Raw genomic sequence first — 22,782 nt, forward strand, 5'->3', positions numbered from 1 at the left:
GTTTTTGAACATATATCCATCGATCGATCCGTTTATAAAAAAATGATGTTTTGAAACCCCAAACACTAGTTTCTCGGTATTTCCTCGGAATATTCCGACGGAATTCCGAGGAAGAAAAGGGTTTCCTCGGAATTTCCTCGGAATATTCCGAGGAAATTCCGAGGAAATAGGGTTTTTAAACCGAAAACAACGTTTTGCGGTTTGAATAACACCTATATAACCCTTATTAAGTGTCTTACGTTCATTATGAAGTCAAAAATTTGTTCCTTACCCTATAATAAACACTTTTCCGATTGTATGAACGAAATCCCACAACATAAGAGAAACACTTATACACTTTAATGAACGGTAAAGGGAATACTTTCAATTCGTTTTGAAATGTGTTATTTCATGGTTTATGCTCATCTATACAAAGAATCCTCAATGGTATGCATTACAATTGTATAAGAAATGAAATACGGCAAAAAAAAATTGATGTTTTGAAACCCCAAACACTAGTTCCTCGGTATTTTCTCGGAATATTCCGAGGAAATTCCGACAGATATTTTACTATCCGTCGGAATTTCCTCAGAATATTTTCATTTTACCGGGCAAATATTGACGGAATTCCGACGGATAGTATCCGTCGGACCCTAGGTTTTATAACCACGAGCCGCTTCTTTTTCCCCATTTCTCTCTTCTTCCTCTGCGCGACTCCTCTCTCCTCTTCGGCGATTTCCCCCTGAATTCCGAAGATATCTCCGGCGATCTCCCCCTTCTCTTACACAAATCATGTAAGGACCCTATCACACTCTCTTAGGTTCTATTTGTTAGGTTTTTGTGTAGTTTTGATAGATTTTTGTTAGGGTGATTGGTTAGGATTGTGATTTGGTTGTATAATAGGTTTATAATTGTGATTTGGTTGAATAATTTGTTTTGTTGAATTGATTTAGAATTTTTTTTATAATTTTTTTTATTTTTTTGTATTTATAAAATCGATTTTTGTATATAAAATCGATTTTTGTATTTTACAAAACGATTTTTGTATATAAATTCAATTTTTTGGATTTTACAAAATGTTTTTTGTATATAAATTCGATTTTTTGGATTTTACAAAACATTTTTAATATCTATAAAACTTTTTTTGTGATTAAAAACTATTATTTGGGATTTTTAAAAAAAAAAAATATATATATATTTATATTATATAAATTTTTTATTTATTAAAACTATTTTTTGTTTATTAGAACTATTTTTATATATTTATTAAACATTTTTAATATCTATAAATCTTTTTAGAATGATTAAAAACTATTATTTGGGATTTTTTTATAAAAAAAAAAATAATTTATATATTTGTATATTTATTAAATATTTTTTTTTTAATTTACAGGTCTCATGATGATCAGACCCGGCCTCGACAGCGTCGTGGTCGTAGTGGTACGGGGTCAAACATGGTAAGGATGATCGCATATCTTTGTTGGAGACCCAGATGGCGGCTCAACATGCGGGCTATGAGGCACAGAGGAGGGCTGAACCAGCAAATGATGGAGATGATGCAGAGGATGTACCCGAACGAGGTGTTCCCGGACGTGCCAGACCCGTAGTTTTTTTTTTTCCAAAAACTCTGAATGTTTTATTTTTATTTGTGAAACTTTGAATATTAATTAATATGATTTCAATTTTAATTTTAATTTTATATTTTCGAATTTAAATTTCAAAAATTTTATTTTTTTAAAAAAAATAATATTTTTTACATTCCGAGGAAATGAAATTCCGAGGAAATGAAATTCCGAGGAACACTTGATATACTTGATCGATCGATGCGTTTTTAAACATATATCCATCGATCGATCCGTTTATACCGAGGGACATGTTCCTCGGAATATTCCAAACATTTTTTTATAAACGGATCGATCGATGGATATATGTCCAAAAACGCATCGATCGACGAAATTCCGAGGAAATATCCCGACGAAGTTCTCCCTCGGTATATTTCGAGGAGCTTTCCGACGAACTAGTGGTCCTCGGAATGTCCTCGGAAATTTGTTTCCTCGGAATTCCGTCGTAAAATTCCGAGGGATTTCCGAGGAAAGAAGAAATTCCAAGAAGTTATTTCCGAGGACTTGTTTCGTCGGTATGTCGTCGGAATAACGTTATTCCGACGACATACCGACGATTTTTTCCCTCAGTATGTCGCTGTTTTCTTGTAGTGAGTAATTAGTTGTAGAAAACGTGTGGATCCAAAGAAAACAAAAATTTAATATTGATAATAGACGGCAAGATCCATATTCGTCGTTATTTTAACATGCGTAAGCACATGAAGACTTTAAAGTTTTTTTTTCTTGAATCACTTCAAATATATGGTACCATACAGACATTAACAGAGGTATTGCTGGGACGTGTGAAATTCAGTTATCTCATTACTCAGTGATTTTATTGTAATAAATAACCAAAGACAGCTCCAATTAGATGGAATAAGTTATTAAACTAATGTTTTAACATTAGGTTAAAAGTTTGTGTAATTTTCGAGTTCAAATTGCTAATGCTGAACTTTCTGATTTCTTTTTTCTAGAATGAACTTGTTCTTTGATGGTTAAAGAGTCAGTGATTAAATAAGTAAGCACCTTAGAACTGAGACTTTGAAGACGTTTCTATTATCTTCTCTGCTATACAAAATTTATAGGCTTTATTGGCCTAATGTGTTAAGAATTGAGACTCTATATTTGATCAATGACTTTGAAAGTGATTCAACTCCATCTTCAAGATCTTGAATGCATGATACTAGAATCTGAACATCTTCTATCTTCATGGTCTTTTCAGATTGAAATTCAGAATCAACCCTTGTGAATTCATTTTCTTGTGCTTCACATGAAACTCTTTTCTGGCTCTGGCTCATTAGCTTCGAGACAAGTGACCATTTGCCACAAATCTTTGATCCAGACATGTAGCTGAAAAGAGAATCAAACAGAGCAATTGTAACAACTTCTGCTTCTCCAAAGACAGCCAAAGATTCTCCGTCTTGTGCAAGCTTCAAGGGCTTTTGTACTTTCTGGAATGTCTTCTTGAGGAACTTTCTTGAGGCTAAGTATTTCTTCACCTCTCCTGATAAATCTCCTCGCTTTCTTCGTAGAATTGATTGGATCTCCATGAGACCCTCTTTCATCTGCGATAAAGCTTCCTTAGAAATGTTGCACAAATCCAAGATCCTTAGTGATCCATAAAGAAGCTGCTCGACGGTTTTCTTGTTCTGTCCTTGAGCTAGAGCCTGTTGTGTGACGGGTAGGCAAATAAGCTTGGCAAGTGACTCATATAGCTCTTGGAGGTTGTCAATTCTTTTGAAGATTGAATAGGTGGAAGATGTTGAGGCTTCCTCAGATGATCTCAATCTGGCCAACTGCTGATCGACATGAGCGGCTTGTGGGTGAGTTCTAGGAGGGAAACTGTTAGAGCGAACGTGGAAAGAGGCTGCCATTTTTTCGGAATCTAAGCTCTTTGTTATTGATCAAAGAGAAGGTGTTGAGAGAGATAAAGATGTTTGTTCTGCCTTCTCATTGCCTCTCAAGTCAATACATATATACACATCTAAGAAAGAGAGGCAAGAGGAATCTCATAGTGATTATAATATTAACAGCATTAATACATTGTCTCCTTTTCAAGATGGCACAAGGCATCTTTTTCTCATTATACACAAATAATGTTAGAGATCTCCACCGTATAAGCTCAGTGTCTCCCTCCAGCCACATCTCAATTTACTTAATGCATTGAGATTCGTTTTCATTGCAATGGGATATATTCCAGTCTGGCTTGTCTGCTATTCAAGGCAATGCCACTCGTGTAAATCTCATGCATATCTTCAAGGACTAAAATAATATATTTTTCTCAGTGAGATTCCAGAGTAGAATGAGCCATAGGACAAGGAATAGACAATGCTGATAAAAGAGTCAGGTAATCACGTTGAAGGTGCGGAAATAAAGCCTATAAGACCCTAAATGTAAGCTTTTATTATCTTACAAACCGTGTAACTGCACAAGCACTCTCAATACCTTTTATCAATTCCAGCTTGGCTTTGGCTCCTGCGTCTGAATATTTTCTGATCTATAAGTCTCTCTGTCTGCACACGCTTGCCTGATAAATTTATGATTATACTAATCAAAGGAACGTAATCACTAAAGCCACGTCATCATCAAATGAGTGCAACAGAGTTGTTGTATAAAAGCTGAGTACGATGGGTTTTTTTTGACAAAAGACTTTCAGATTAAATTAAATAAATATTTATTAGATAAGACGATAAAGTCCTATAACCAGATAAAATTTGCATGAACACATCATGATAAATAACATCTGTACCTAAGAAACTACTTAGATAGAAACAGGGGCGAATCCAGACTAGTAATTTAGTGGGCGCACTAATATTAAATTAATAAATATTAAAAAATTATATTAATTAAAATATAAAGTAAATATTTATTAAATTTAATACCATAAAATATTTTCAATATTACAAGTCATCAGTTTTCCACTATTGTATTTATAATATTTAAATTTATTTTAATAAAAATAGAATAGATAATCATTAAATTTTTGTATATTTACAAGAAAATATCTGTTCATATAAAAATGTTTTTTCTGCAATGTTTTACTACAAAATAAGAAGTTTGTTTAAAAGTAAGATATTTTGTTATTTTTAGAATTTAATGGTAAACTAGTAATTAATTTTTTTTAGAATTTAGTAATTAAACTAGATATTTTGTTATTTTTAGAATTTAATGGTAAACTAGTAATTAAAAATATACAATTCAAAACTTAAGTATGTAGTTTTGGAGTTTAAATTATTTTTATTTACTTAAATAGGCTAAGTTTTTTATTGTTAGAAACTTTTAATAGATAAAGATTTTAGAACAAAAATGTTTTTTAAATCCAAGATTTATTGATTTCTCAAATCGAGTGAATTATGTTTAAATTGTTAAATACATTTGATATGTTTTGTTTCTTTCTAGAGTTTATCTATTTTTGTGGGTGCATGTTATAAATTATTATGGGTGCACATACAAAAATTTATACAAAAATACATTAATTTTCAAAAACATTATGGGTGCACAGGCACCCCCTTCCCACGTCCTAGCTTCGCCCCTGGATAGAAATGCAAAACCAACAACGAAATGAGAGATAGTAGCTAGCGATTACACTCACGGCCACGATGGCCATGTTTTCCTCGTCTTTGTATTGTCTTTCATTCTAAATCTTGGTATTTGATAGGAAGTGTTTTCTCCCTCCCACCCTTTGTCAATCCGAGAGAACACATTGGCTCGATCTCGGCTTCATCCATCACCTAGCACTTGAAACGAGATTCCAGTTCATTTTCAAGATCTCGAATGCATGACTCTAGGATTTTCACATTCCATATTTAAGGTCTTATGTGATTGGAATCCATTGTTAATTTGTTTGTTGCAGCTTGGCTTGTAACTTTCTTTTGGTTCACTAGATTTTAGAAGAATGACCATTTTCTGCAATTCTTTAATCTATAGATGAATCAAAACAGTTTAGAATCTAAAATCAACGTATTTAATAAGAGTACGATTTCGATTAAAGTTTAGAAGAAGTCTATGTATTGTGATTGGAATTCGGCGAATGAACATAAAAGAAGTTATCTCTATAATATTATTTGAGAAGTCAGTTTCTTATGTGTCGCGTTCACGTTAACTCTCACGAGGGTTGATTACACTGATACCCTTAATAAATTAAAAATATTACATTTAAATACTATTATTGATTTTTTATTTAGTTTTCTTTTTAAAATTTTCCAAATAACATATATAATAAAAAGGAAATATTTATAAAGTTTAAAAAGCAAATTTAAAAACGAAAATATATGTATATATAATATGATTTCATTAAAAAGGAAAGTTGAGAAAATAGTAATATTCCATTTAAAAAATATTTATAAATAACATAAAATATACTTTTGAAGTAATAAAATAGTTTCTTTATATCTATATTTTCTTATATAAAAATTATAAATATTTCCTTTTTATTATATATGTTATTTGGAAAATTTTAAAAAGAAAACTAAATAAAAAATCAATAATAGTATTTAAATGTAATATTTTTAATTTATTAAGGGTATCAGTGTAATCAACCCTCGTGAGAGTTAACGTGAACGCGACACATAAGAAACTGGCTTCTCAAATAATATTATAGAGATATACTTTTGAAGTAATAAAATAGTTTCTTTATATCTATATTTTCTTATATAAAAAGTATATATTTGTATATAATTTGAATACCAAAGCAAATCAAATAATTACGTAGTATTTTAAAATAGCATAACACTATATACTTTAACGAGAGAGATATATTATATTTTATCATTATTAAAATTATATATTTTCTTAATATATAATTTGTTTTTAAATTTTTATGTTTGTAGAACTTAATACATAATCAAGATACCAAAGCAAATCTGAATTCTCATTTTAAGATTATTTAAAATAAATTTCAATTTACCATTCAATAAATCTAAGGCATAAAATTATTTAGAATTTTAAAAATATTTTAATCATTGTAAATATTAATATGTGTTCAAGAACTTCCCAAAATGTATGAGTTACTTATGTATGTACTTATATATATGCATGAGACTTTAGAGTATTATTGTTATATTAATTTATGTAATTTAGAATCAGACACTTTAGTTTATTTTTATTTTATTATAAGTACAATTATCTTAAGGTATACATAATTTTCCTAAAATATATTTACATATTTAAGATAACAACCAACCTAAATGCAAACAAGAAAATTAATGAAAATTTTAATATATTTAGAATAAAACATGTAATAGTTGATTTCAGAAAAAATATATGCAATCGAATATACCCAAGTGATAACTAAATCGACTGTAAAAAAACCGACTAGATATAACATATCTAAAATAATTTGTCTAACTAAAGTAATATAGTATTATTAATATAAATTATGCACACAAATTATAAATTAATTTAAAATTAAAAATAAAAAAAATTAATTATTATAGTATATCTACTTTATAAATATTTATATCCGTGCATGAGCACGGAAAAATCACCTAGTATTTATTATAGCTGAATCCGGTTTAAAGTTGTATGTCTACTTTTTTATTATGGATGAAGCCAAATCATAGTTCATTACAAGAATGATGATAAAGTCATCGGAAGATATTTAGGAGAGTTATCGGCTTTGTGTAGAAAGTTGTTGAGATAATTTCTTATGAGTTTATATGGTCGTTTACACTTGGGATCCTTAGTTATATACCCGCGCGTCCACACAGGTATTTATTTTCACTTTTTATATAAGCGTTTATTGGTTTATATTTTAAATATTTATTATATTTTAAAATTTTTATAAACACAACAATCAAATAGTTTACGCGCTGTAAAAAATAGTGACCCATGTCTGATACTAAACTTTTGAGAAATATTGATCTATTGATATATTTGAGTAATATTTTTTTTAACATGAAATTGTTTTTCAAATGTAATAAGAATTTAAACATTTTGATCAGATATGGGGCATATGATGAGATTTAGATACGTTAGAAAAGAATATTTGGTTATAAATGTTAAACAGTGTTTTATAAGTAATTCAAAGATATTTAAATTTTAATATTATTTTTTTTTTGAAAATAATTAATAGTAACCGAAATGGTTAAACATATGTTTTAGAAAATTTTGAAATCTATATAATCTTAGGCGAGATTTAACTATATTAAAAATAATAATCAGTTACAAATATTTGATATTGTTCTATAAGTACTTTAAAGATATTTAAATCTTAGCATATATAGATTTTATTGTTCAAAATAATTAATGGTAAGTTAAACATATATTTTAGGAATATTCATCATATTGTTTAATATCGAATTTTAACTTGAATTTTGTTCAAAAATAATTAATGGTAACATTATCCAAGTTTAATATTGTTAAATTCGATTTTAAATTTGAATATTTCCAAAAATTAGCTAATTTGTTTTAGGAAATACATTAAATACGAAAATTAAGCTAAATTTGATTTAGGAAATGGTTTAATAAATAGGAAAATAAAATGATTACTTAAAAATAGATTCATTTAATTACTTCAGTGGCATACCATTGTAAATAAGTAGAAAAACTTAGGGGTATTTCATAACTGTACTTCGAACCGCGCAACTGCGCAGATTTTTGTTTTCATTTATTTTTATATAAACATTTTGTTTTCAATTCTAAATTGGTATATATTATATTATATATGTGTCTATCAATTTTTAAAAAATAACAAGTTTACGGCATATTTTTTCATTGAATAAATTGTTTCAAACTTTCACATATATTTGTATCTTCTTATATATATATATATATATATATATATATTTGGATTATTATTTCATTATTAAAATCTTAACTATATATATAAATATTAGTAAAATATTGTTTTATTGTCATATTCAAAAATATTCTAACATTTCACAAATTTAGAAAGTTCTTAAAAAATTAAACTTTTCGCTTCATAGATTTATATTATCGAGTAAATAATTAAACATTTAGTTTTTGTTTAATTTTTAAAATAAACTTTATAGTTTAAAATTTGTTTTCATTGGTTTAAGGTAGTAAATATTAATCATTGTTAGATAATATGATTTTTGTTATTTAAAAAAATCTTTATAATTTTAAAAGTTAACATCGATAAATATTTAAATAATTAACATATGGAGGTATAGTATTACAACATTTAATTATATATATTTAATTTATACTATCTATAAATCCAATGGATCATCTATTGTTTAAATCCAATTATTTATAGTCCAATACAAATTTCTGGTAGGCCCAAAATTTAAATGATAAAATTAGAGATTAAATGTAACATGATTTTTTATGAATAGGTCCATTAGGTCTATTTTAAAAAAAAAATCACACATGAATTAAGTTGTGACTTCTGTTTTAATATACAAGATGTAGGATGTATTTTTTACTATTTTGTCTAGATTTTTCCTTTTGTTTTAGGGTATTGTCCCTTTTATCGCTGACTTATCTTTTTTGCCAAAAAAATTTCCTTGTTAATTTTATATTCTTTGCTAATTTTCATTTATTAAATTGACGGATTTGACTTTAAGAAGGGTTTTGACAAAGTAACCAAACTAGTCTTCAACAACAGTGAAACGAACTTAGCAAATGGAATAGCTTCTGCTTGTCCAAACACTGCCAAATATTCATCTTTGCACTCGTGGTCTTTTTCACATTCAAACTCTTAAGGTCCTTTTGCAGTGACTCCTTGATGGATGTTATTGAGGCTAAGTACTTCTTGACCTCTCCTAATAGGTCTCTGCGCTTTCTTCTCAGCATCTATTGGATCTCCATGAGACTCTCTTTCATCTGCGTAAAAACATCCTAGGAAATGTTGCACAAATCCAAGATCTTGAGAGATTCATAAAGAAGCTGCTCAATAGCTTTCTTGTTTCTCTCTTGGGCTAAAGCTTGTTGTGTGAAAGGAAGACTGGATGAGTTTGTCAAGTGATGCAGCATATATTCTTATTCCTGGAAAGCTTTGGTTTTTTTACTTTTCTTTTTTAAGATAAATATTAGTATTATTTACAAAACAAATTATGAATAAGAGGTTAGATTCTAATACTTTAGGAGGTGTTATTGGTTTATATATTTTGATTGATTTAGAAATCCATATACTATTTATAAATCTAAGTTTTCTTTCGGATTTGAGTCTTTGTATTTTTAACTAACAAATCCATTCAAATCCATTATTAAATCAAATATATTAGTAAATCCGTACGATTGAATAACACTTGATTTGATATAGAATTTATGAATCATTAAACCAATAACACATGATTTAATACAGATTTGAAAATCATAGAACCAATAACACTAGATTTAGTTCGGATTTTCAAATCCATTAAAATACAACAACCAATAACCCCTACTTAAGGACTTAGGACTTTTCTTATTAGTAAAAGACAATCCGGGATATCGACAGCAACGCAATCAACATGATAATCCGGGAGATCGACAGCAACATCAACCTCAGCAACACAATGCTCCACTTGAAGCATAAGTTGAGGAAGATATGGTCGACAACTTATTTGTTGAGAAACACAATGAAAAATGATAAACTAAGTATTTGATGAATGTTTTCTGTCTATTCAACGTGAGACTAATGCTCAATATATACATGTTTACAATAGGAGATCATCCTTATCTTTCTACCGACTTATATTAGAGTACTTATCTCTAATATATTACATGATTATCTACTCTAGATAAACACAATCCCAACGGCTATCCTAACACTCCCCCTCAAGTGGGAGCATGCGGATAAGAAATGCCCAACTTGGACATAAGCTTAGTGAACTGAACCTTTCCCAAAGCCTTCGTCAAAACATCTGCTAGCTGCTCCTTAGTCCCAACATACGAACATGTCAATAACCCGGATTTCAGAGCATCTCTAACTCGATGGCAGTCGATCTCTACGTGCTTGGTGCGTTCATGAAACACCGGATTCGATGCTATGTGTAACGCAGACTTGCTATCACAAAAGAGACGCGCGGGAGACTGTGGTGCAAAGCCTAAATCAATCAACAGCTGTCGCAACCAAGCTATCTCTCGTGTAGCAATCGACATTGCCCGATACTCGGCCTCAGCCGAAGAATGGGATACCACATTTTGCTTCTTTGTCTTCCAAGACACTGGAGACCCTCCAATCATGGCTACGTACGCTATCAAAGATCTTCTTGTCATTGGACATGCTGCCCAATCAGCATCGCAGTAAATAGATAACCGCTGGTCTGTATCTGCCTTCAGCAATATTCCTTGACCCATGGTTCCTTTGAGGAAACGAACTACCCGGAGGGCTGCATCCATATGTTTCTCTCGCGGCTTCTTCATAAACTGAGAGAGTATGTGAACAGAATAGGATATATCAGGTCTGGTGTTGACAAGATAAATAAGACGTCCAACAAGTCGTCTATAACGCGCTGGCTTAGTGAGAAAAGCACTATCATCAGTTGCCAGGTGATGATTCTGTTCCATTGGCGTTGCGGCAGGTGCAGAAGTAGTAAGACCCGTTTCCTCCACTATGTCCAACGCATATTTCCTTTGGCTAATCACAAAACCTTCCTTCCCTCGTGCAATTTCTATACCAAGGAAGTACTTAAGCCTCCCTAAATCCTTCATATGAAAACACTCTCCAAGATAGTTTTTAAACTTTCGTATCGCTTCTCCATCATTCCCACATATAATCAGATCCTCAACATAGATCAGTACTCTTATCTCGACGTGTCCATGAGAGTATATGAACAACGAGTAGTCCGAGTAAGACTGAACGAAACCAGCCCTGATAAGCGCTTTGGTAAGCTTTTCAAACCAACACCGTGGCGCTTGCTTCAACCCATAAAGCGACTTGTGTAACTTACACACTTTGTTTGGTTCAGAACTGGTAACTCCTTGCGGAAGCTTGATATAAACCTCTTCATGTAGATCACCATGAAGAAAAGCATTGTGCACATCCATCTGGTGAACCTCCCAGTTGTTTGCAGCAACTATTTTTAATAAACTTCGAACTGTTGTCATCTTCGCAACAGGAGCAAAAGTCTCATCGTAGTCAGAACCTGCTTTCTGACGATTTCCAAGCACAACTAATCTTGCTTTGAACCGCTCCACAGTTCCATCAGCATTATATTTTATCTTGAACACCCACATTGTACCCAAAGCAACACGACCAGGAGGTAGGTCTACCACACTCCATGTGTGAGAAAATTCAAGTGCATCAACTTCTTTGTACACTGCCTTACTCCATCTCTTATCTCGCATTGCCTCCGTAAAATTCTTTGGTTCTCTTTCAGAACACACAACTGCAACAAAAGCTTTGTGTCCTACAGAAAAGGCATCATCAGAGATGAACTCAGTAAGAGGGTACAATGTCTTACCTGTGACCGGCTCGAAATAGACGCTGTAGGAGTGATTTGAGGTGAGAGCGGGAGGTGTACTATTGTCGTAAACTGCGTTATAAGTGATGTAGTCATTGAGTAGAACGGACGGTGTCTTGATACGTTGTCCTCTACCCAACTGTTCCTCTGTTACCGGCACAACTACTGGATTCACAACCGTTGCAGTATCCGAGTTTCTCTGTTCCTCTGTTTCTGGCACAACTTCTGGCCCAATTTCTATCACTGCGGGGTCTTCAGAGACTGAGGTAACACCTTGATCTTTCTCAGTTGAAACAGAGCTACTCCCCCTGTTTCCAACGTTCCCATCACCTTCTTCATGTAATAGGATCACATCATCAAATGTCTCCATCGCAACTAGTGGTGTTGATTCATTTGAAACCGTCTCTGAAAAGGGAAACTCTTCTTCTCTAAAAATCACGTCCCTAGACACGAAAAGTTCATTGTTTTCCAAATCATACAGTTGCCATCCCTTTTTCCCAAACGGATATCCAACAAACACACACTTTCTACTCCGAGAGACGAACTTGTTTTTGTCTCGCAGTTTCTTGTGTGCAAAGCAAAGCGACCCGAACACGCGGAGGTCTGAATACGACTGAGCTGACCCAAATAATACCTCATGAGGACACTTTCCATTCAGAACTTTTGTTGGAGTAAGATTGATCACGTGAGCTGCAGCCCGAATTGCCTCTCCCCAAAACTTAACCGGCATACTCGACTGAAACAACAATGATCGTGCAACGTTCAACAAATGGCGATGCTTCCTCTCAACCCTACCATTTTTCTGTGGAGTTGCTACGCAGGAAGTCTGATGTATGATCCCTTTAGATTTGAAGAAATCCGACAAGCACAGAAACTCAGTACCATTGTCACTTCTAACTTTCTTTACTGTTTTTCCGAACTGAGTCTCAGCATAGAGACAGAAACTCTGTATCATTCTCTTTACGTCTGACTTCTCAAGCAATAAGAAAGTCCATACGGTGCGTGAGTAGTCATCTACTATAGTTAAAAAATAAGATGCACCATGAGAAGATTTTACTCGATACGGTCCCCATACATCGGTGTGAATCAACTCAAAACAATCACTAGTTTTATTAGAACTTTCTGAAAAAGATTCTCGAGTTTGCTTAGCCTTAAAACAGACTTCGCAAGTGTGTGAATCAGAAACACCAACACCAGAAAACAAAGGTAATGACGATAAAACAGAAAAAGCTGGATGCCCCAATCGCCTGTGCCACAGGACTGAACTCTCCACCTTCACAGCCTTGTTGACCCGAGCGACTCTAACATCAGTAAAATAGTACACCCCTCCACGTTCCTCACCTGCTCCAATCAGCGTCTTCGAACACCGGTCCTGTAAAACGCACAATGTATCAGTGAAGAACGCGAAACAATTCGAATGCTTCAAGAGTTTTGATACGGAAATCAGGGAGCAGTTTAAATCTGGAACATATAGCACATCGTGCAATGATATACGATCAGACAGAGGCAACACGCCTACTGACTTTGCCACAGTAGTACTTCCATCTGCAAAACCAATGTTACAAGGAGATATCTCCTTAAGATCTTTCAGGAGCCTTATGTCTCCTGTCATATGGTGCGAAGCCCCAGTATCAAGTATCACATAACCCATATTCTTACCAGACGACTTCTCGGAACTCTTTGATTTCTCATTGAGTATTTGAGAGATGGCTCTCCATTGTTCCAGCGTTATCTCAGGCGAGGAGGCCCCTGTTGGATTAGCATTGGTGGCGTAAGCCACATTAGACTGATTAGCGTTTGTGGCGTAAGCCGCATTGGACTGTCCTCTTCCACGCGAAGTACCGCTACGACCTCCCCCTCTGGATAAACCACGGGTTCCTCTTCCTCCTCTCTCTGTAAACCATTCTGGATAGCCAATTATTTGCCAACAAGCACTCTTGTCATGGCCACTTCTCCCGCAGTTAGAACAGACTCGATCTCGTCCTCTGTTTTGTCCTCCTTGTGGACTAGAATCATCACGTGAATCCACATTATTCCCTTCACGACGAGTTGCAAACCCTACAGCATCTTGTTGTTGCTCTCTACTCTTGGCAGAGTTCAAACGATCCTCCTCTCGTACTACTTTGTTATAAACCTTACCAAGGTCCGGCAATACATCAGCTTCAATGATCGCCGTAACTACATGTCCGAATCTGGACTCATCCAGACCCATAACAAACTGATGGACTCTCTTGTCCTCTCTTTCCTTCTCGTACAAGGCAGCTGCGTCACAAGTACACGCTGGTGGAGGTCTGTACGTCTGCAGCTCCTCCCACATCTTTGCAAGAAGACCATAGTAGTCGATCACAGCGTCTCCATCCTGCCTACACGAAGCGAGCTTGGACATGAGCTGATGTATCCTAACTTTGTTTCCAACCGAAAATCTCTCTTTGAGATTCTCCCAAAGTTTATGAGCGTCTGTGATGAACGTCACAGTCGACCTAACGCGTGGTTCGATTGATGTTCTCAACCAACCCACGATCATAGAGTTCACACTCAGCCGTGATTCGAGATCGGCATGTCCCTCCGGTGGCTTCGTTAGTGTCCCATCAATGAAGCCTGTCTTCCTCTTGGCTTGTAGAGCGTTCATCATCTCTGTTGCCCACTCATTGTAATTTTCACCTTTAAGTTGGACTGATGTGATAAGCGCTCCAGGGTTATCAGACGAGAACAAGGAATAAGGGGAGCTTGCACCCTTCTCTCCGGTCACGCCGGCAATCACTACTTTGTCGTCTCCCATTGTTACGTTGAGAGACAAGAACACAAATGAAAATTGTCAGATGAAACAATAAGATCGTTCAAGATGGATCTATTGCTCTGATACCATGATAAACTAAGTATTTGATGAATGTTTTCTGTCTATTCAACCTGAGACTAATGCTCAATATATACATATTTACAATAGGAGATCATCCTTATCTTTCTACCGACTTATATTAGAGTACTTATCTCTAATATATTACATGATTATCTACTCTAGATAAACACAATCCCAACGGCTATCCTAACAAAAAACAAGGGCGACATGTCAACCATCAAAACAAGAAATAAAACATTCGCAGAGATGATCATGATCAACGATAAGGACCTCAGGATCGTTAGGAGTCCAGATTTTTTCTGATATTCTGTAATTTCACGGAACCTTACACCCTGAGGATTTCATTGACTGGTTGAAGTTCTTGAGTTTCGTTAAGTTCTGGATGATGTTAGGGTTTCCCTTGTCGCAACACGCGTCAAAGGATGAGCTATGGCTTGGTGGCAACAGCTTAAAGAGTCTCGACGACAAGATAAAAACTTTGTATAAATACAAGAGATCGCTTGATTAAACACATGATTTGAGATTTCTTACCAGTCAACTATGAATGTACCTTGTACAAGAAGTTACAAAACTTAAGACAACGATTGTAAGGTTGTAAAGAATATATATTAATATGAACAAAGTACATGAGGAATTAAGCAAAACAAAAAAAAAAAAAAAAAAGTACATGAGGACCTTATATACTCGACTACGTACTAGGGTATTGACAAACAAAGTAAATGCTAATATATTATGTAGCCTTATCAATACTATTATTTGAGAAGTAAATTTGCTTATTTATCATGTTCTCCATGATTTTAGGCTTAGTCATTAAACAATTTTAATTTTAATTTGACTAATTAAAGTTTTAATATCTAATAAATAAATTACATAATTAATTATTTAACTGATTTCAAAATAATATTATAAAAATAAAAATATCTCAAAAATAAATGAAAAACGTTTTTGAAAAAGAAGAAGAAGATAATTTCATGTATTTATTTTGTGTTTATCGACATCTTTATTTCTTATTTATTTATTTTTATAATTAGTATTAGATATACACATATCATAACTAGATTTAGCATTATACTAAAATATTATAAATAGTTTTATATAAAAAAAAAATTGGTTTATAGTTTTTTTATAAACATAATATGTCATGGCATATTTTAAAAAATTATTAAATTTATTTTAGTATTAAAATACTAAAAATAAGCATATAAACAGTAACAATAAATTTAATTTATATATTGTTTGTTAACGTGATTTTCGTGTTATTTTCATTTTTTTTCTTTATCATTCAGTTGCAAGAATAACTTGTATTTGTTATTTAAGTTGAAACTTTAATATTTCTTTGTTTTTATTTTTACTAAATATTTATTGTTATCATCCAGTTGTAAGAATAACTTTCAAAAAAGAATATTTTCAAAATATTTTTTTTACAACAAGTACCTTATATTTATGAAAATTTAAAATTTACTTTATTTACTTTTAATTTTCCAATATTTTTAAGGAATTATAACTTTGTTTAAATTAAAAATTTCTCAAATATACATTACATATCAATGTTTTGTTTGTCAACATAATTGTTCTGCTTGAGTGTTTATTCAATTATTATAAGAAGTATTTCACAATATAATTATACATATATCAATATTCTTATCTACTTTGAATAATATAATATGTAAACCTGTGTTTGGTTTAAGATTCTTATGCTTTTGATCTATTTTGAGATTTTGTAGGTTATTCTAATTCATAGAATTTGGTTTAATAACATCATTTTATATTAACAATTATATATTTGTTTATTTAAATATATCATTGTTTATAAATTAATATAATAAAAATTTGTTCAAGATAACAACATATTTACAATATATTAGTGTTGTTATCCAAAATAATGTTTTTAAATCAATAAAAAATAAGAAATTAAGAAATTGAAAGATTCATAAAATAGTATAAATTTAATGATTTATTTATTTATTTTTATCTTTAAACTAATAATATATTTATTAATAAATATTTATTAAATAACTATGTCCGCATATGCGGGCAAAACTCCTAGTTTAGAATGATACGTAAATCAATCATTGACATGTTTGATTCTCTAATACACCCCCTCAAGATGGTGGGGTTCTTGCAACTCTAATCTTGTTTCGGAATGTTGTGAAGAGTGGGCGTGGTAGAGCTTTAGTCATAGAATCAGCAAGATGGTCGCGGGTGGAAACATGTACAACTCGTAAGGTACCAGATTGAACCTGATGACGAATGAAATGATAGTCAAGAGCTACATGTTTCATGCGTGAGTGGAAGACAGGATTGGCACAGAGATAAGTGGCCCCGACGTTGTCACAGTAGATAGTAGGAGTCTGAGACATTTTGATGCCGAGTTCTTGCAGTAGAGAGGAGATCCATTTGAGCTCTGAGGACGTGTTTGCAACAGACCTATATTCTGCTTCTGTTGACGATCGAGCTATAGTCTTCTGTTTCTTCGCTGACCAGGATATGGGATGTTGTCCGATGTAAACTACATAGCCATTTGTGGATACATAGTCATCCGCATCACCCGTCCAATCAGCGTCAGAGAAGGCATGAAGTATGTGTGAGTTGCCACGCTGTAAGAAGATCCCATAATCAGTCGTGCCGGCCAAGTAACGAAGAGTGCACTTGACTGCGGACCAGTGATCTGTAGTTGGCGCGTGCATAAATTGGGACATACGGTTGACAGCAAAAGAGAGGTCAGGACGTGCGAATGCAAGATACTGTAGACTCCCTACAACTTGTCTGTATTGAGTTGGATCAGAGAGAGAGGTTCCAGAACGTAAGGAGAACTTTGGAGACGTTGCAATCGGTGTGGAGACGGGCTTTGCTCCTGTCATATTAGTGCGTTCCAGAAGATCAAGAATGTATCGGCGCTGACTGAGAAGAAGACCATTCTGACTTCGTTTAGCTTCAATGCCGAAGAAGTAGTGTAGTTCTTCATGATCCTTGACAGAGAAGCGATTGGCAAATGAATTAAGCATTTGTTGGATAACGTTTGTGTCATTGCCGGTGACCAGAATGTCATCCACGTAGACCAGTATATAGACGACTGACTTGCCTTTGTGAAGTATGAAGAGTGAAGTATCTGAAACAGAGTTAGTAAAACCAGTGCTCAAAAGATAAGTTTGAAGTTCTACATACCAAGCTCTGGGAGCCTGTTTAAGACCGTAGAGAGCCTTGTGAAGACGACAGACATGGTGTGGTCGATCAACATCAACAAAACCGGGAGGCTGAGACATGTAGACTTCATCTGTTAATGTGCCTTGTAGGAATGCATTATTGACATCTAACTGACGGATTGGCCAGTTGTGGTTCACTGCAACACCGAGAACAATACGGATGGTTGTTGATTTGATGACAGCGCTGAAAGTTTCAGCATAACACAGTCCTGGGCGTTGAGTGCAGCCTTTTGCGACGAGTCGACCTTTGGGTTGTCGAACTGATCCGTCAGGATTATATTTGGTGGTGAAAAGCCATCGACAGCTGACAATCGTGTGATGTGATGTTGGAGGCAGAACAAGATCCCGAGTGTGGTTACGGATTTGGGCATTGAACTCGGCGGTGGCAGCTTGTCGCTATTTCTCATCAGCTAAAGCTTGTGTGATCGTACGGGGTTCAGATTGTTTGTTTAGTTTAAGGTTATAGAGGTATTTGGTGTTGGGTTTGGAGATTCCAGCTTTAGCTCTTGTGGACATCGGGTGATTGTTTTGGATTTGTGGCTGAGACGGTGGTTGAGAGGAAACAGAGGATGTCGAAGCAGAGTTCGGAGAGTTGTTTATGGAATTTGATGTGAGGATTGGGCCGAGTTATGTGAGGTCTCTTTTTGTGGGTTTGGGCTGGTATGTGTTTGGGTATTTTCTGGAATAGTTTGGGCCATGGAATTTGCTGGAGTTGGGTTTAGTTGTGTTTGGGTATGTTGGGGTATCTGGGCCGTGGGTTGCGGCCCATTTTGAGTTGGAACAGTGGGCTCAGAAGAGGGAGAAGCAGAAGTCGAGATAGAGTTAGAGGACGATACCTGAGGTGTCGGAGTCGCCGTGAGCTGAGCCGTTGTTGGTGTGCTGTTCTGGTGAGGATCCGATGGGGGTCGGTGCGGCAAAACAGAGAGAATCGGAGACACTGGTGGCCATGCGTATGGCGGAGGCTCAGTTGGAACTTTTGATGATGAGGATTGGGTTTGTCGTGTAGAAAATGGAAAAGAGCTCTCATCGAACTGCACATGTCTGGATACATACAGCCGATCATTGTCAGAATCGTAGCAGAGAAAAGCACTCTGCGTCGCCGAGTACCCAAAAAAGACACATCGTTTGGAACGATCCTTTAGTTTGTGGCGAGTGTACGGCTTCAACCAGGGGTAGCAGGCGCATCCAAAAATTTGCAATTTGGTGTAGTTGGGTGACTTGCCGAAGAGCTTCTGGAATGGAGATTGCATTTCTAGGTTTTGTGTTGGCATGCGATTGATGAGGTAAATCGCAACAGCGAAGGCAAATGGCCAGTATTGCTTAGGAACCGAGGCCTTGGAGAGGAGACTCATTACCGTTTCGACAACATGGCGGTGTTTTCTTTCGGATATGCCATTATGTTCAGGAGTGTGCGGTGGAGATATATAGTGGGAGATGCCGTGAGCTTGAAAATATGATCGGAGAGCCACAAACTCACCCCCATTATCAGAGTAGAAGGTTAGTATCTTTGTCTGAAAGAAGTTTTCAACAAGGTTTTTGAAGGCAATAATAGTGTCTTTAACATGGGATTTTTGTTTAAGAGGAAACATCCATGAGTATCTTGTGAAATGGTCTATAACTACTAGATAGTATTTGTAGTTATCCGAAGATAGGATAGGAGATGTCCATACATCTGAGAAGATATATTGAAAGGGTTTTGTGGAGGTGATTGATGAATGAGAAAAAGGAAGTTTATGGCTTTTATTGATGAGGCAATCATTGCAAGAAAAATGTTTTTGAGAAGATAGAGAAACTGGAAGAGTAAAGCTGGAAACAATATTGTTTAAGATAAAAGTAGATGGATGCCCCAATCTTGAGTGTCATGAACTGAGAGTTGCCTTTGAACTTGGATAGGTGGAAGCCACATTGACATTAGGCGATTTCAGAGGCCACTCATATAGTTCATCTCTAGCTCTGCCGCATAGCAACCGGACTCCCGTTTTCAGATCCTTCACCTGAAAAGAGGATGGGGAAAATTCCACAGAGACACCATTAGAGTTACATAGTCTATAGACTGATATGAGGTTCTTGTTTATATGAGGAACATTTAATACATTATGCAAAGCAATAGGACGAATGGGAGTTGAGAGAGTGGAGAAACCCGTTTGTTGTATAGGCACTGTGGAACCATCAGCTATCATCACATCGTTGTGACCCTGGTATGGCTGGTGCAAAGCGAGGTTGGAGATATCAGAAGTAATGTGATGAGTGGTGCCACTGTCCATGATCCAGTTGGAGGGGTTTTAAAGTGCAGCAGCGATGTAGTTGGCACGCGGGTTCCACTGAGTGAAGAGGCTTGATTGTTGCTGAGACGCTGATAGGTCTGGAGTTGCGAGCATCGCTTAGCACTGTGACCTTGCGTTCCACAAATTTGGCAGTGTCCAAGATAGGGTCGTGGTCCTCTTGAGTCCGAGCATGAACCTTGAGATGAGGAGTTCCATTGTGGTTGGTGTGACTGCGATGATCACTGAGTGTTGTTGTTGTTTGTCCTCTGTTTAGACGGGTGCCGGTAGTTGGAGTTGGGATGGTTCTGAGCTACATTCACCGTGACTGGAGATTGAAGAAGAATGGCATCTCCTGTGAGTTGGAGTTTTGCTTCATGATTAAGAAGTCGTTCATGAAGCTCAGTGATGGATGGTGGAGCGTCACGACCTTCAACTTGGTCTATGACAGGTTTGTAGTCTTCATGAAGACCCTCAAGAATGAGATCAATTTGATCTTCATGATCTACTGCCTTACCAAGGATGGCGAGTTGATCAAGACGCGTTGTGATTCCTTGGAGGTACACATCAATAGTTTTGCTCTCCTTTTTCCAGTTTTTAAGTTATGTCTTCAATTGTTTGATGTGCCCGCGGATTGGCTTGGCGTAGGTGGAGGCGAGTGTTGTCCAGGCTTCAAAGCACGTGGTGGCGCGAGAGACCAGAGGCTGGAGTGGAGCAGAGATAGCGCCAATAAGAGCACTATAAATAAGTTTGTCTTGACGTTTCCAAAGAGTGAACGCTGGATTGACAGAGACTTGTTCATCAACGATTATTGTGGCCGGAGGAGCGACGGTGGTGCCATCAATGTGACCAGCAATATCATAGCCATCAAAGAGAGCGTGGATCTGGAGACTCCACATGAGGTAATTGCTGGCAGTGAGCTTAGTATCGTTCGACATGTTCACCGTGAGGATGGTTTGAGCATTAACATTGATAGTTTCTGTCACACTAGTTGGGAACGTGTTTGTAGAGGAACTCATCGTGAGAAAGAAAAAGAGATTTTTAGTGTTTTTGAGATCGGGTGGCTGCTGATACCATGTAAGGTTGTAAAGAATATATATTAATATGAACAAATTACATGATGACCTTATATACTCGACTGCATACTAGGGTATTGACAAACAGAGTAAATGCTAATATATTATGTAGCCTTATTTAGAATGATACGTAAATCAATCATTGACATGATTGATTCCCTAATAACGATCACGATCGGTTTATGAATATGCAACATAATTTTTTCTTATGAAAGCTAGGATGACTTCGGGTGAAACCGAAAGAAACTGATCTCTCACTTCATCGGAGGTTTACGAGCTTAGTTAAAAGTGGAGCTAGCTCAATTCAACCGGATCTCTGTTTCAGAGGCTCCGCAACGAGCAATTTCAATATTGTTCCATTCCGCTCGAAGTGGACCTCAACATCTTGCCCTTTCTTTCAATCCGCCTCCACGGGCAACAACTCAGGTCAAACTTCCTCGGACGGTGAAACTCCATTCTTGAACTTTCCGAAACCAGGAACCAATTCCAAATCAATCGCAAACTCGTGACCATCTTGACAAACGCTCTTGTTGGCTTCTCATGTGGAAAACGGACACACATCCAAAGGGCATGTCCTAAGCAAACAAATCGGGGTCTCATCATTCGTGAAGCAGACGGCAATCCAATTTTTGATGTTTGTGAGGCTTAAAATGAAGAAAATACCGACATTTTACAGGGTGATACCGTTTGATTTTGGTCATTCGTCAGAACTGTCTTATTCCCAAGGCCTTGCAAGAATCATGGTACACACTAACCTGTTTCGTTTAACAGGCACCATCAACTGCAGAATCTCTAAGCTCGTTATAGATTTGGGAAGCTATGCCAAAGTAATCTCACAAGACGCACATATATTAGGCTTGGACTTCACTCCTCATCTGTCACCTTACATGCTCCCTTTGATCAATAACGGTACATATATTAAAGTCTCCAAGCAAGTCTTCCTCTCTTTCTGCATAGGCAATTACAAGGATTGAACAACTTGCGATGTCATTTCGATGGACGCTTGTCACCTCTTACTTGGTCTCCCATTGCAATTCGATCGTGACGTAGTCCACCAAGGCAAAACAAACACGTACAGCTTCTTCTTTGGGGATCGAACTATCACTTTACTTTAATCTAAAGAAAAACATGAACCAAGTTCTCGAACTGACAACAGTCCTGTTAAGTCTGCTTCAGAAAAACACATTGTTAACCTTACCAAAAGCAGATTTCGAGAAGCAATTAATGCCATTGTTTGGGCACTCATTGCTTCGCCATCAACTCCATCAACGTATCACACCATCTTGACAACCCTCGCTCCTTTACTAACTGAATTTAGTGATATCTTTCCTGATAAAATCCCTAGTGATCTCCCACCATTTAGGGACATACAACATCACATCGACTTGGCCCCCAACACAATACTTTCCAATAGACCTCATTTTAGAATGAGCCCACAAGCGCATGACGAACT

The 22,782-nt window shown here is 35.4% G+C and overlaps 1 protein-coding gene across 1 annotated transcript; it reads right to left on the minus strand.

Annotated features, from left to right (window-relative positions):
• Positions 1-2,287: 2,287 nt before the first annotated feature.
• LOC106453681 lies at positions 2,288-5,680 on the minus strand. The gene has a single exon (XM_048763780.1). The coding sequence runs from the start codon at positions 3,452-3,454 to the stop codon at positions 2,669-2,671; it is 786 nt and encodes a 261-aa protein (XP_048619737.1). The 5' UTR covers positions 3,455-5,680; the 3' UTR covers positions 2,288-2,668.
• Positions 5,681-22,782: the final 17,102 nt, after the last annotated feature.

The sequence above is a fragment of the Brassica napus genome, chromosome C7 (genome assembly GCF_020379485.1).
Source record: "Brassica napus cultivar Da-Ae chromosome C7, Da-Ae, whole genome shotgun sequence".
In the NCBI taxonomy this organism is placed as follows: Eukaryota; Viridiplantae; Streptophyta; class Magnoliopsida; order Brassicales; family Brassicaceae; genus Brassica; species Brassica napus.